This window comes from Leishmania panamensis (genome assembly GCF_000755165.1).
Source record: "Leishmania panamensis strain MHOM/PA/94/PSC-1 chromosome 31 sequence".
Lineage (NCBI taxonomy): Eukaryota > Euglenozoa > Kinetoplastea > Trypanosomatida > Trypanosomatidae > Leishmania > Leishmania panamensis.
In genome coordinates, this window is record NC_025878.1 from 875,347 (window position 1) to 890,167 (window position 14,821).

Genomic DNA, 14,821 nt, shown 5'->3' on the forward strand with positions numbered 1-14,821 from the left:
GGGGTCCGTGCCTTCATCCAAAGGATGGGGCAGCGTGGCCGGCGGCGGTGCTGCGGGGAGAGAGGGGGCCGGAGAGGAACAGTTCAGGTGACGGGTGGGCGGCCGGGGGGAGGGGAGGCGGCACTCGGTGCGACGGCTGCCATCGCCGAGGGCCTGCCGCTCTTCGATTCGGTCATCGCATGCATCTCCCCCCTCCCTCCGTGACAGATTAGCGCTGTTTCCAGCAGGCGCACACACCCACAGCCACTCGAGCGCCCATGATCGTACGAGAGGGAGAGAGGGGTGTGATGGGAAGCAACGGAAAGAAAAACAGACGCGGGGGGGGGAGAGGCAGAGGATAAGGGGCGAGTGGTCGTGATCGCACCAATAACGCCAATGAGGAGCAAAGCACGCGTGCTAAGCAAGAGAGGATGCCAAGAGAGAGGTGCAAGGAGAGCGTGGGACCACGCATAGAGTAAATCAGCGTTGGTCTGCCATCGCTAGAACGAACACCACATGGCAAAGGAGGTCAAAGGCGAAAGTGGAGGGGCGGGGCTGAGGGAGAGAGGGAAAACAAAAGGCGAAGAGAGAGAAGGGGGGCGGTACACACAGACAAGAAAAACAAACCGACTCGAGGGATGTGCGATGGAGAACGCACATGGGGGAGGCGAAGGAAGGCAGCCGATGGAGCGCCTTTGGGTGCTTCCGCTCTCTCAGGTGATGGCCTCTCCAGTGACGGCACGCGCACGCGCGTATGTCGTTGGTTCGTACCCACAGGGAGAGAGACAACGCTGCGATCGCACAAGCACAGCCCTTCCCTCTAGTAAAGAGAGCAGCGCGCAGAAAGAGAAGTGGCGCTTGCCGCTTCGGCGCACAGACGCTGAGACGGGCACAGCCACGGGAGTAGGAGAAGGTGGCGGAGGGAAGAGGGCAGGTTGTGAGTGACGTGGACGAAAAGGAGCCACAATCTCAACCCTGAGTTTTGTCCTAACGTGCCCACTCTCAGCCATACAGCACAACTCCACCTCCGCTCTACGGCGGCCTGCCAGAGGCCCACCGAGCAGCGCAAGGCAGTGGTAGCCACGCGCTGCAGCAACGGACCGACTCAGTCATCTCAGCAAGGCCCCTGCCTCAAACTCCCCACATCCACTCGCTTCGCAGGTCGCCTCACAGCCGCTCCCATCATGTCGGCCGCCACCTGGCGCATCGCTCAGGGGTGTCTCAGGCACCTCACCCCCGTGGGCAGCGGGAGCCGGGTGAGACCCTCTCGAGTCACGCTGGCACTCTGGCTATCGCATGGCTGGCGCAAGCGTGTGCACTGTCGCAGGCCCCTCCGACGCAGCACAGCCCAGGACCCCACCGTCAACACCAGTACCGGTACATCGGTCTGGCTATCCCCACGTCGTAGGCGTCTGACCGTGCCACCACCAGAGAGTGGTCAGGCGATGGCGGTGATACGGGGGTGCATGGTGTCCACACAGAGAGTGGGGTACGGGACACCCTGGTGCTCTGGTGAGGGGTGCCTCTCTCTTTCGTGCAGGGACGCTGTGGAGTGGTATAAGGCAAACAAGAAGGCCGAGGCAGAAAACCATGAAAATGGCGAAACCAAAAAAGGGAAAGGCAAAGGCAGCAGCCAGCGAATAACAAAAAGTATACATCCGGGTGTTCGCCTGGTCCTCGGCCATGCACTCGACCAGATCAGGACATGGTGTAGGCAGCGCCATTTCAGTGATGCCAAGTCAGTGGTACCCTCAGCCGTCATCGCGGAAGGAGTTTCTCGTTTTGGCTTGAAAAGTCGCGCCAAGATGACAGCTGCAGTCGTGAGGGAGACGCTGGCGGAGAACTATTTCGTCGAACTCAAGTCGCTGGAGACGTAGTGGCTGGTGCCGTAGAGATCGGCAGGGTCGACACGGCGAAAAGTGGGGCGGATGCCCCTGCCGGCCTCGAGGACACAATTCTCGATCTCTGTGTTGGTGCTGTGGCTTTTGAGCGGAATACCGCGCTGACAGGGATGGAGTTTCTGGCGAGAATTCGGCAGCTGCTGGTGCGGCAGGGAGGACCGGTACTCGGACAGAGTGTGGATCTCCAGCGACTGGCTGTGCGTGAGGGGCGAGCTCGAAGCTGTAGTGGAGGTCGAGCGCATGTACTGCTTGAAGGCGGAAATCATGATGGGCAACGCAGTGTGGGACTGCGCCTTCACAAACCGATCCGTGAAGAGTACGCGGCCACCTAGATCGCAGTTGTCAACAACCGCCAGAGAGGTCAGCTGAGCACTTGTAGCGCTCGAGGTAGGCAAGGACAGTTCTGATGAGCCTTTTAGTGCTCTGTGACTGTGAGAGAGGGTGGAGCTGAGGCTGCCAACACTGCTGGCGTTGTGGTGGACAGAGTCAGCGGGCAGTCCCCTGCTCAAGCTGAACGGACTCCGGCGGAGGGACAGCCGCGAGCGCGGGGGGCTGCCGCAGTGGGGCGCGGCAAGCGAGAAGAAGCCGGCACTGACAAAGATGCCCAGATTGGTGTCGTCGTCATCAACATGTGCAGTAGCAGTGGCTTGTATGATGTCACTAGCAGGATCGGTGATGCTCTGCATTGGAGTAACCGATCCATCCTCTGGAGAAGCGAGAGGCGAGGTAGCCTCACTGACAAAGGTGACTGGGGCATCAACGTAGGTGTCGTCTAAACCTGGCTGCGCAGAAGTGGCGACTGAGGTGGAGGTGTTGACCAAAGAGACTGAAGGGAGTTCGTGCGCTGCCAAGGTATTGTACCCGAGTGAGAGCGGTGCTGCGGGTATTGTAGCCGCTACAGCAGCGGGTGTCAAGCGAGGATGCAGTGCACACCATTGCGATGGCAGAGTGGATTCGAGCTGGGGTTGATGAGATTTGCAGCGTGGGCCTTTGGGGTGCTGGCGTGTGGTTCGAGGTGCTAGGGGGAGAAGCTCCAGCAGCGACAGTCCGTTTGGGCAGAGCACCTCCATGAACGTGGAGTAATCGGTGCTTGGTGTAGCGACGTGCTTGCCATCATCGTCGAGATGCACGCCATCGTAGCGCCGCGACAGAAGTGCTAGCGGGCCCAAGACGTCGGTGCCGTTGCGTGCCCCGAGGGAAGCGTCCGCGCCCCCGGGAAGGTCGAGAACGGCAGTGCCGGGCACCGCCACGGCCTCAGGGTCCTCGGGAAGTGGAAGCAGCTTCATCTTCAGCACTTGGCGGCGCTGCTCGACGGTGCCATGACGTAGGATGTTGGTTCGATGTGCCATACGCTGCCGCTCGAGGCGCTCGCGCACGCTTGCGTCACTTTCGAACCTCGCGCCCAGAGGGATGTAGAGGGGCATTGCGCTTATGTGCAGAGGATGGTGGTGGTGGTGGTGGCAGGGCGGAGGGGGAGGGGGGGCACCAACGCCCCAAAAAGAGTGGGCCAAGCGAGAGCGCTGGGAGGAGGCGGGGGTGTCCCATACCCCTTTTTTTGTTGTTGCACTTCAATAACTGGCCGCACTACCGCCGTGACACTGGGCTGCGCTTTACAAGTGGAAGCGCAACGAGTAGAAGCGGGCAAAGACAGCGAACGGAAAATACTCACCCACCCACCCATCCATCCACCCACCCACACACAAATACACACAAATAGGCGGATAACAGGTCGACACGCAGTCAGTGAGAGCGCCAAAGTAAGGCGGCAGGGGCCAGCGGCCAAGCCACACCCGAGGCACAAGTGACTCAAGTATAAAAGCGTGAGGAGGAAAGAAAATGAAAAAAGGAAGCTGGGAGAAAACGAAGGTGCGGATAAGCAGAAACAACAACTGAAGCGGGAGGGGGAGAGCAACGGCAGGGCACTGAAGTCATCACCAAGAACAAAGAGAAACACCCCGACACGATCAACAGTTGATTTTGATCGAGGTGTAGGCGTGTATGCGCCGATCTGTAGGCGAGTACCTTTATCTGTGCGTACACTCTTGCTCGCTACTGCCTTCCTGCTATTCCGTAGCACAATGCGACAAGCAAAAAAGAGAAGGCGAAAAGAGCCAGGCGACTCGCGCGGGCAATGGTGTCGGGGATGTGCCGGCCACGGCTGTGGGTGCACCTGTGTATACTGGCCGAATGGAAAGACTATGGAAAGCGTGTTTATGCGAAAAGGTGCTTCCTGTCCGGTTGAGGGGTGGGGGAGGAGTTGAGCGGCACAGACGAGACACGGGCACACACGCCGGTAAGCGAACCGAGAATGGGGCGAATACCGGTGAGGAAAAAAAACTACACGGGCATCATTTAAGATGCCTCTTTCCGTTAGTGTGTGTGTGTCGGGGGTGTTCTCAGCTGAAATGGCAGGGGAAAGGGGGGAGAAATGCATGCAGTGGTGGAGACGTTAGGGGGGGGGGCGTGGGGGGGGGCTGGTTCACGGACATCTATCCCCTCACTCTCCACAGGAGGGGGAGGGAGAGGAATGGTGTCGGGGGTCTCTTACCCGGCCACCAAGGGGACGGCTGTGCGCACCCACACACGTGAATGTCCAGGGAGCACCTCCGGGTGTTTGGAGAATTGCTTTTTTTTTGGGTCTAGTAGTTCTCTACTCACGAGGTGGTCGTTGGAGGCTTTGCTTCCAACACACCCCTTTGCAAGCGTTACCCCTTCCCCACGCCTGCGTGCATCACTGGCTGCGCGCGAGACACACCGTCTAATTGGGAAAATAGAGGTAGAGAGCGCGCTGAGGGCAAGAGCACGAGGGGCCGGGGATTCCGTTGACGAGGCCCTCGCCAGGCCGTTCTCGTCTTTTTCGGGTTTCCATCCTCTCACTCTGTTGAGACGGTCGGACACGTCACTACTCGGGCTGACAGACGAAGCGAACACTTCAAATCAGAGGGAGAGGAAGAGCAGGAGGAAAGACGCAGTAGCAGCGTGTTTGGGGTGTCGCATGCGTTGGCGCCTATGCAGAAGAGTTGTCGCCAAGGAGGAGCACCGCCACCCCCACAAACACACACGCCCACACGCAGGCAATGGGGAAGGGGGGGGGGAAGGTGGGAGGGAAGTGCAGGTCTTTAAAAGGGCATTTTCAGACTAAACAGCAACTTCTGAGCGATACGATTGTGTATATGAGGAAGACGGGAGGGAGTGGGGGACGGGCGTGAACATACACTGTGCGCATCCGTGATAGAAGAGCCCAGCGTGAAGAGAAAGAATCAAGAGGAAGAGGTGATGTGAATCGAAGACGAGGCGGCATGAAGCATTATGGCAGGCAGATCTCATCACTTGAGTTGCAGCTTCATTCTCGGTGCGCTCTTTTCGGTTGTTGTGTTCTGTCATGGCGATTTGTCGAGAGGCATGGTTTGGACGAGGCGGTAGAGTGTGAGAGCGATTCCTCGTCATTGCCGCCTCTACAGGCGCTTTGTCTGCGCAGATAAACTGTGCCTCTGTTGCCTTATAATAGTCGAAGGTAGCGGGGGACAGCGTAGATGGCACTATTGTGGAAATCACAAAGGGAAGCAAGCGAGCCACAGAACTCCACGCAGACGTACGCAGAGGTTCCGAAAGACGAAGAGGGAAGAGAGGGGAGGGAGAGAAGGAAAGGCCAACGAAGTAGTCATGTGCACGCAAGTAGCGTCCACAGGCGCTCTCGATCTCGCCTCCCGCCCTTTCCCTCTCATTGAAGACACTTGGCAAGACAAGGTAAACTTTAAATACACAGGGGCGCTTCCAATAGAGCAACAATAAGGCGCATCGTATCTTCGCTACGCAGCAGCGCGTGACCCCCACACCCCCCACCCTGTCCGGAAGCAAACGAAAGGATAGAAATCACATGAATACGCACGCCATACACAAAGGGGGTAAAAATAACACGGGAAACAATGAGCGGCGACCTCTGCCCATTTCTCCCTCTCTCTCGCTCTGCACATGTGTACCCATGTCGGATTACCAGCGAACCGCTATTCAGCACAATACTCTCACTCGTGGAGGGTAGTGGACATTGCCTCCTTGTAGGCACGGAGCTGAATGCGCTTTGCTGCAAACCAGGACCGTCTGTTGCGCCACCCCAGCACTACTACGCCATCCTCGGCTGCGACAAACAAATCGGACCCCTCAGGCAGCGCCTCCGAGGTGACCGTGTATGGGCTCAGCTTCTTCACTTCGACTTCGGACCATCGCATCCCTGAAGTAGCCGACTGGGGCACAAAGAAGACAGTGAAGATGATGTCGTGGCCGCCACCCGCTACAGCAAAATCCCAGACGACCACTTCCGATGCTTTCACTGGAAACACTCGTGTGCATGCTTGACTCGTCGTTAGCGTCACATCCTCCGTGCAAACCTCACCGTCGCCGTCAGCATGTGCGTCTGTCACTGCTGCTCGTCGTGGATGCAGCGGGTCGTAGCCACTCAGGCACTCGCCACCCTCGGCCGTGCAGTGGCAGTCGCCGCCAAGAAAATGCGGAATGTACTTCCTATCTATCACTTTCTCTAGCGTGGCGAGAGTGTCGTGCGAGCTAAAAAAGCTGATCTTGTTCTGGAAGTCTGCCGGCATGACGCCACGCACAAGACGAAAGGCGTAGCGGACAAGGCTGGGCGAGTTGACACAGATGATTTGGTGAACGCGGTCGGGGTAGTACTTGAAGAACTCCTTGGCAAGGTCGCGAAAAAGGTCAAGTATCGGCTTCCACAGCATCTTCACCGAGAGCCCCTTCATGTCGTATATCATCGTCACAGCACCCTGGGTCACCTCCGCGGGTGTCGCTTCGTCCGTGAACTTCGACGTTGACGATCGCCCTGATCGCCGCGCCTCGCGCTGGATGAGCTGGTAGAGCATCGCGGATTCGGTCACACCAAGAAGGTGCACCATGTACTCCCACATGACATCCGCCGGCGACTTGCCCACGCTCGCCATCTGCCTTAGCTGTCGCATGAGCTCAACCACATCAAGGCTTTCAATCATTACATACGCAACCGGCCGACCGCCCTTATCCCAGTAGTGGATTCCACAGGTGATTCCCTGCGTTACCCCAGCGCAGACGCGGTCGACGCGCAGAGCCGTTTCACGCGGACTCTGGCGCAGCGCCCTGCATACCTCTACAGTGGACCACCCATGCACCGAAATGGCGGGCGGGAAGAAGCACTGCTCATCGAGGCGGTTCGCCGCGCGATATGCCACCACGTCCTGCATCATGGAAAACGCCTTTTGCACATCCCACTCCCGCGACACGAGAAAGGAGCTACAGTAGGACCTCATCAGGTTGCGCACCAAGTTACGCGGCTGGGCCTTGTTTCCGCTGTCTTCCTCCGCTGAAGCTACACTGGCAGGGGGCGGTATCAGCTGTAAGTACATCTCTAGCTGCGCTGGCAGTGGGTCATAGTGCTCCTTCATGAGGTGTATGAGGGCTTCGATCTTTTCCACCTGCTCACGGGTGAGTGTGCATGTGCCCGACTGTGGTCTGAACCCCGTAGCGCTCCCATCCTCTGCAAAGGCTTCCATTTGCTTCTTTAGTAGATCAAAGAGACTGCGGCTACGTTTGCTTTCCTGGTGATAACGACGTCCCGGCAGTGAGCCGGCGTGTGCGTAGTTGATGAGGTACAAGTGAGTAAACTTCTTGCTAGCGTGTCAGCGATCAAGAAGGGGAGGGGGAGAGAGAGAGAGGTGCCCGGAGAGAGAGGTTTCTCTTGCGCGTGCGATTGCTCGCTCACTGGTTGGTTACCTTTTCACACGACTTATCAGAGAGATGAGAACATATGCACACCCCTGCGAAGTAGCTGACATACGCCACATGGGTATGTGATCCAACACACGTTGTGCGGTAGAGAAAACGCGGTGCTGCCAAAAAAAAAAAATCAGCTCAGAAATGTGCTTCGTAGGGGGTCATGCCCGAATAACGTGGACGTTTCCGCCCGAAAGGCAACAGAGAGGCAAGATGACCAAACAACACCGAGTCCCGATACGAAGCAGACGAAGCCTTCATACGCAAAACTCACACATCGTAGCTGCGCTGCTGTACTCCTCTTCGGCAAGCTGATCGGCACGACGCTCAAGCCATGTTTTCCCAAAACCTCACAAAGGCGCTTTCCTCTGATAGGACAGCAGCACCGCTTTGCCCGACAGCGCACGCGGCACCGCTAAGTGGCGTCAGCAGCATATTGAGCTTCTTCCCCAACTAACTGTGGCTCCTGGGCGGAGAACAGCACCCCATACACGAAAGGGAGGAGGGAGGGGAGGGAAGGCCGGGCAGCACGGAGGAAATGTTCAGAGGATGAAAAAATCAAAAGTCAGACGAAGAAAAACGAAAACAGAAGAGAGAGCGAGCGAGCGAGGCAAACGCCACGACGTATCCGCGCACCCAGTGAGGCACGAGGGACGAAACATAAACCCACTCGGGGTGGAACTCACAGAGAAAAAAAGGTCTCAGGTAGAGTAAATATCGATGTCATTGTCAGCAGATCTTCACCACCAACACGCCAACCAGTGGCCGCCTACGACTGCGCTTCACCCATAGCACCGCCACACTATGACTCAGCCCGGGCCGTCAAGGCCGAACCTCCCCGCCGCCCAATCGGGCCATGCGACTCCACCCAGGCGGGCCGCATTCACGGCCCGGCTCGAGGGCGGAGGCGGTGGTGGTCCGGGCGCATGCCGGATGACCTTGAGGAGGAGGTTGGCCAGACCCAGGTCGGGGCCCTCTGAGACCCTGCACCCAGCCCGTACGCCATGGCTCTCCCCCGCCTCTTCAAGCCGCGGCACTCCGTAGTGTGGGGTGACAGCTCTCCGCACAGGTGCCTGGGGGACTCGACGGTGTCAGCCAGGGTGCTCTCGCCATGCCTCCGGCACCTGTGCTCCAGCAGCCCACCCAGCCGTCCGTCCAGGTCTGTCCGCCGACGCCGAGGGTCCGTACAGCCGTACCCGAGGGGTGGGTGGGGGGGCTGCAGGCTCCTGGCCTCCGCAGGCAGAGCGGGTGCTGGGCCCTGCGCTACCACAGTGGTGCGGCCGGCATCATTGGGATGTTGTAGATGTAAACAGCTATCTGCAGGCAAGAGGTAAGCGGAGTAGAAGCGTCTCTGAAGGAAAGAAGCGCCGGGGACGCTGACGCATTTCACGCGTGGGAGAAAACAGAAACCCACCCAACGCAAGCGAAAGACAAAGCAGCTAAAGATGTAGGGCATTATATTGAAGTACACCCCACAGCACGCCTTACTGCATAGAGAAGACGTGTGTGTGTGTGTGTGTGTGTGTGCGTGTCCGCTGCTCGCCCACCAGTGACTGTGTCACATTCTAATGTGCGCGCGCTTCTCATTTTCGCACGCCTCAGCGGCTTGCTCCACACGCATCAGAGTTGCCGCCTGCTTAAACACATTCAGCTGCAGGCGCTTCACCGTGAACCACGAGTTGTTATTCCCCCACATAATAACGAATAGGCCATCGTCACTGGCGGTGTACTTATCTAATCCCTCCGACAGGCTGCCCTGAAAGACTACGTAGGACTTCAGCTTGGTCGTAGGCAGCGTTGATGTATCGATGCTCGGCACCTCTTTCTCAGGTACAAAATAGCGTGTGAAAGCGACGTCGTGCCCATTGGCGGAGGCAAACTCCCACACGACCGACTCCCCCTTCTTCAGCGAGAAGGAGCGCTTCAGCTCCTCCCCTGGCCTCAGAGTGATGTCCTCGGTGGTTACATCCACCTCATCATTCTGGTCGCTGCTCTGAGCGCTGCTGCTGGCGTTGTTCTTGGCGGAGCCGTCGTCCTTCGTCATTTTTTTTAAGTGGAGGTCGTAGCCACCGATACAACCGCCTTCACAGTGGCACAGGCCACCGAGGTAGTCGGGTACAAACTGAGCATCAATGAAGTCCTTCATGGTGGCCGGGGTGTCGGCGGCGCTGATGAGACGCAGCTTTTCGTGCATCGCAGGCGAAAATGCGACGCGCACGATGTTGTAGGCAAACATCACCATCGCTGGTGAATTCACCACCAGGATCTGATGTACGCACTGGGGGTAGTATTGAAAGAGGGTCCGCAGCGTCTTCGCGAAGAGGTCCAAGGCCGCCTTCCGCAGCATCGTGAAGGTTAGTCCATGGAGGTCAACAACGATGGTGGAGGAGCGGATGAGCCCGTCATCCGCTTCAGCGTTCAGTTTGCCGGCTGTGTACTGCATCTGCTGGTAGAAGAGAAGCTGCTCCTGTACACCAATGAGGTGCTGCACCAGCTCCCACATGACCAAATCTGGTGTCTGGCCGACGTTGGCAAGTTGCTCCAGCTTTTTGAGCAGCCCCGACTCATCGATGCTGCCAAGGTTGAGGTATACTACGGGTTGTCCATACTTATCCCAGTAATGGAGGCCTAAGGTGAAGTACTGTGCGATGCCGGTGCTGAGGCGGTCCAGCCGCTGGTTTGTTGGGCGAGTCGGCTTATCCAAGGCTGCTCGCACTTCCTCTTGGTCCCATCCCCGACAGCTCACAGCGCTCGGCAGCTCTGCGCGCGAGTCGAGCGCATTCTCCTCGCGGTAGCTGACAGACAGCTGCATCATCTCGAACGCCATCTGCAGATCCCACCTACGGGAGGTGAGGAAGCGGTAACAGTAGTTGCGGATAGGGGAGAAGAACGTGCCGGGTGCGGCGTCATCGCTTGCGTTGCCCGCTACCTCGGGGGTGTACCGCTGCAGAGCGAGGAGCAGCGGCGGCAGCGGGTCATACTTCTCCTTCATAACCTTGATCAGCTCCGTCACCTTCTTCTCCTGGTCGGCGGTCAGCACAGGGTAGCGACTCGTTACCATTGTCGTTCTCCCTGTGCTGACTATTCAAAGAGAGAAGGCTCCGCAGAAGAGAAAAAATCGAAGGGGGAGGTGCGTGGGTGAGTGCGTGCAAGTAAACCTACATGCCATTAGGGCATGAGCAGCAGATGGCAGGGCCGGAGAACGATGGGTCGTGATGATGGGGAGACGGATGTTGTCCTTGTGCCACCTGCTGCAGATATGGGAAGAAAGGTTGAGGGGAGGCACGTGCAGGGCAAACCAGTAGAGTGGGACGGAGGTGAGGGGGTTCTACATCGGACGAGGGAGTGTGAAGATCGTCCAGTGATGCATCGGACGCGCCGCATGCCAAGAGAACAAAAAGATAATGCAAAGAGGGCGGCTGATCGCTCAGGCATAGTTGCGCATGCCCTTGCGCCACCGTCCCTCTTTGTGAGTTTTCTTTGTTCGTTACGTCTCTGAGTGTCTGTGCACACGAATACGCGAGACCGGTCAATACAAGGAGGCACGAGACATCCGCTGGTACACGCCATTGTCCACATAGGGGAGGTGGGGGGGGGGGTCCACACGTACCTGCAGCAGGAAGCGTGCGTGTGTGTATACACAAGTTCAGATGTGTCCACTCTGCTCGCATCGGGGGAGAAAATGCCGAAGTAAACAGCAAAAAATGAGAACACTGTCGAAGCAACAATGCAACAGACGAGCAAAGCAAGACAGATGAGGAGGCTGAGGCAAAAAAAGGGAGGAGGCGGGGAGATCGACCAGGCCCGGTGAAGTGAGGAGTTGGAGCGGTTAAAAAGCAGCAAAAAAAAGAAATAAAACGCTCAAAGAGGAGGACAGGGGGGGGGGGAGGAAGCGGAGGCGGCCGCAAAGAGGGGAACACAGAGAAGGCGGCGGCTGGGCTTTTCACCTTCGCTTGGTTGGCGCGCCTCGTCGGCGCATACGGCAGCCCCCTGCTTGTCGCAGGTGTGCCACAGGTAGAGCACTGCCTTTTCCTTCGGCCGATGTCGCCACTCACTGTCTTCGCCTGCCCACTCTCATAAAGCGCCGAAGTTTTTTATTCTCTTCTCCCTCTCTTTGCCTTTGAATTGCGCACATTGGCGCGGGCGTGTCGCGCAGACGAAAGGTAGACCGACACCTCAATAATGCAGCACTGCTGCTACACTTTCCCTTCCGTCACCGAAAACGACCGCAGGCTAGAATCACTTTACATATTGCACATGAAGTAGCTATGCGTTCAGCTTGTTGACCCATACCAGAACCACCGTCACTATCTTTCGCTGTCGCCTCGGACTTGCTCGATCTCTCGGACGGATTTGCCTTGGAGGCCACGTAATGGCAACCGGCGAACGCACAATCCACTTCCGCCCGGTCTGTGTCGTGCGTCTGTGCTTGAAGGGGCGAAGTCGGGTGACAAGGGCGGCATCGTGCCCACACTCGACGACGCAAAGTTCCGCACGACAAACGCGTTTTTGGCCCACCACGAAGTATCGTCGGTCATGACGCCGGTGCCCATCAAAGAGTTACTCCGTGGCGCTCGAAGCACCGTCCTGGTCAACGGTGACGGTGCCCTTCGCGGGGCTCTTCGGGTTGTACGAACGCACGCAGCCGTCCTCGCAGTGGCACGCACCGCCGTAAAAATATGGCACGTACTGCGCCTCAATGTACTCGGTCAGCAGCGCCAGCGACTCACTTGGACGGGCCATTCGAATCTTTGCCTGCACCGTGTCAGGAAGCGCCTTGCGAATGAGGCTATAAATCAACGTCACCGCTGATGACGCATTCACCACCAGAATCTGGTGAATGCACTGGGGGTAGTGGTCGAGCAGTTCCCTGAGGCAGGAGAGAAGGAGGTCAATCGCCGGCTTCCAGATCATTTTGTATGTGAGCCCCTTCAGATCCACTACGATCGTGGTGGCGCGAATGAGTCCTTCAGAGGCGTCCACTTTGAGCTTCGCCGCATCGTACTGCATTTGTTGGTAGTACGCAAGCCACTCGCCCGAGCCCAGCACGTGCTGCAGCACCTCCCACATAACGGCGTCTGCGGACTGACCGACATTCGCGGCTTCCTTCAGCTTCTTCAGCAGGTTTTTCTCGTCAACGCTGCCTAACATGAGGTAGAAGACAGGCTGCCCGTACCTGTCCCAGTAGTGAAGACCAAAAGAGAAGTAGCACTCGATACCAGCGACGATCTGATCAACGCGCTGATTTCCTGCTCGCAGCTCCTTACCCAGCGCACGCACCACTTCCACCTGATCCCACCCGCGGATTGAAATCGCCGACGGCAGCTCACTGCGCTCGTCGAGGTGGCACTGCAGGCGGTACTCTACGTTCCTTTTCATTCCTTCAAACGCCTTCTGCACGTCCCAGTCGCAAGAGATGAGGGCGTAGTAGCAGTAGCTACGCGTGGTGTTGCGCGGCGTCGGTGCGTCCTCTGGCGTCGGCGAGTAGCGCAGCAGGATCTGCAGCTGTTGTGGAAGTGGGTCATAGGTTTGCTTCATGAGCTGCACAAGTTGTGTAATCTTCTGCTCCCTTTCCGGCGTCATATCAACGTACCGGCGGTGCCGCGGTGCGGAGGCTACAGTGGACATTATGGCCTCGAAGAGTGCGATCCTGGAGATTGACACTGGCAGAGGATAAGAGAGGAGGGTTAACGGTGTGGTAATAATAGGGGTCGAGGAGAGTGCGCCGAAGTTTGGGAGAGGTTGAGAGTAAGTCAGCTCCACAACACTAAAGCGGTTAGCGAGAAGACGACGCAGTTTCAATCATGAAGCAAGGGGCAAAAAGTGGCCAGGCTATCGGTAAGTCTGTGCGGCAAAGACACGCCGAGGTAGTCGCTAAGTGCGCTTCGTTTTCTTTTTCCCCTCGGTTGATCCTGCAGGCCAATCGGCCCTTTTCTTCTGGAATGTGGCGCTGTGTGAGACAACGAAGGGCTGAGAGAGAACGAAAAGGTGATGCGAATCCGTTAAGGGGGGAAGACTTTATGAGTTATGCAGATGATCCCCAGGGTAAAACATTGCCAGAGTTGACCGAACGGAGAGTCAGGTGATCTGCCTACGCCACACGGACACTGCAGACGAGCGAGAAGCCGAGAGCGTGCTATCAGGTGTTCTGCCTCCCCACCCCGCTTATCACTGGCGTCATCCCGTGGCCCGTGCGGTGTCGCATCAAGGTTAAGAGCACCTTGTAGAGTAGTGCGCGACAGCAAATACAATCATATCCTTGCTCCCCAGCAGCGGCGTTCATTTTGTCACAGGGGGTGAGGTGGGGGAGAATCGAAACCAGCTGCGTGATGTCACGACTGCTGCGTGAGCACCTTTGCAGGAGAACAAAGAATCGGCGCCACTGACTAGGGGCAAAGCCTACGCAGGCGCCCACCAGCGCAATGGCGGAGACCACAAAACGAGGAAAAACACAGACGACTGAATGTGAAGCGAAGGGGTGACCAACAAGGCCCTTAACTGGAGCGACAAATGAGAACTGAGGAAGACAACAGCGAGCGGCACCACATGCGTGTCGGTGCATAATAGAGAAAGAGAGAGGAAGACACGGCTTTCCATACCTACAGCCGCCCCTTTCATGTGGAAGGCAGAGCTTCGCGGCAGAGACCAGAACGCAGCAGCGGCCATGCTCCTCCTCCCTGGTCGCTCACTCCCTCCCTCTCTTTAGGGATTCTGGTGTTTATTAAATGAAGTAAAGGGAGCGAAGACATGGTAAGAGAAACACAAGAGTAAACATAATGTACGTAATCAAGTGCACCATGCACAGTGTGTGAACATACAGAGCCTCCCATGAACGCCAGCCATGTCAAAGTACGCGTTGACGCAGAGAATACTCAAAAGCGAATTCGTCCTCGGAACACTCGTGAAGCACACCGGGCAGCTCATGCCTCCCCCGCACTGTAAGGCACAGATGCTCAGCAGTAAGATCGCAAGTAGCATGTGCTATCACTGAGCAACGACACCTGGGCGGCATTTTCGCTGGTGCGGGAGTTGTCGAAGTTGATCCTCAAAAAGCAGTTGCGCGTCGTGTTCCCGAGTACCGTCTGCGCCACCTAAATATTGCGCAAGAGATATGAGATGACTTGGGGAGTCAAATACAAATACCGCGGTGCCCGCAGAGAGGCCAGTGGAAGGACAGA

At 57.4% G+C, this 14,821-nt stretch overlaps 4 protein-coding genes across 4 annotated transcripts, besides 2 other annotated features; all 4 read right to left on the reverse strand.

Annotated features, from left to right (window-relative positions):
• Nucleotides 1-959: 959 nt before the first annotated feature.
• Nucleotides 960-1,487: a repeat region.
• A 335-nt stretch (nucleotides 1,488-1,822) lies between these two features.
• LPMP_311870 (hypothetical protein) lies at nucleotides 1,823-3,304 on the reverse strand (the record flags this gene model as incomplete). Its single annotated transcript, XM_010703276.1, has 1 exon — nucleotides 1,823-3,304. The coding sequence occupies one exon, from the start codon at nucleotides 3,302-3,304 to the stop codon at nucleotides 1,823-1,825; it is 1,482 nt and encodes a 493-aa protein (XP_010701578.1).
• A 2,598-nt stretch (nucleotides 3,305-5,902) lies between these two features.
• On the reverse strand, nucleotides 5,903-7,423 carry LPMP_311880 (hypothetical protein; the record flags this gene model as incomplete). Its single annotated transcript, XM_010703277.1, has 1 exon — nucleotides 5,903-7,423. The coding sequence occupies one exon, from the start codon at nucleotides 7,421-7,423 to the stop codon at nucleotides 5,903-5,905; it is 1,521 nt and encodes a 506-aa protein (XP_010701579.1).
• Nucleotides 7,424-8,384: 961 nt separating this feature from the next.
• Nucleotides 8,385-8,928: a repeat region.
• Nucleotides 8,929-9,201: 273 nt separating this feature from the next.
• Nucleotides 9,202-10,704, reverse strand: LPMP_311890 (hypothetical protein; the record flags this gene model as incomplete). The annotated part of the gene is made up of 1 exon (XM_010703278.1): nucleotides 9,202-10,704. The coding sequence occupies one exon, from the start codon at nucleotides 10,702-10,704 to the stop codon at nucleotides 9,202-9,204; it is 1,503 nt and encodes a 500-aa protein (XP_010701580.1).
• A 1,499-nt stretch (nucleotides 10,705-12,203) lies between these two features.
• LPMP_311900 (hypothetical protein) lies at nucleotides 12,204-13,271 on the reverse strand (the record flags this gene model as incomplete). Its single annotated transcript, XM_010703279.1, has 1 exon — nucleotides 12,204-13,271. The coding sequence occupies one exon, from the start codon at nucleotides 13,269-13,271 to the stop codon at nucleotides 12,204-12,206; it is 1,068 nt and encodes a 355-aa protein (XP_010701581.1).
• Between the last annotated feature and the right edge of the window lie 1,550 nt (nucleotides 13,272-14,821).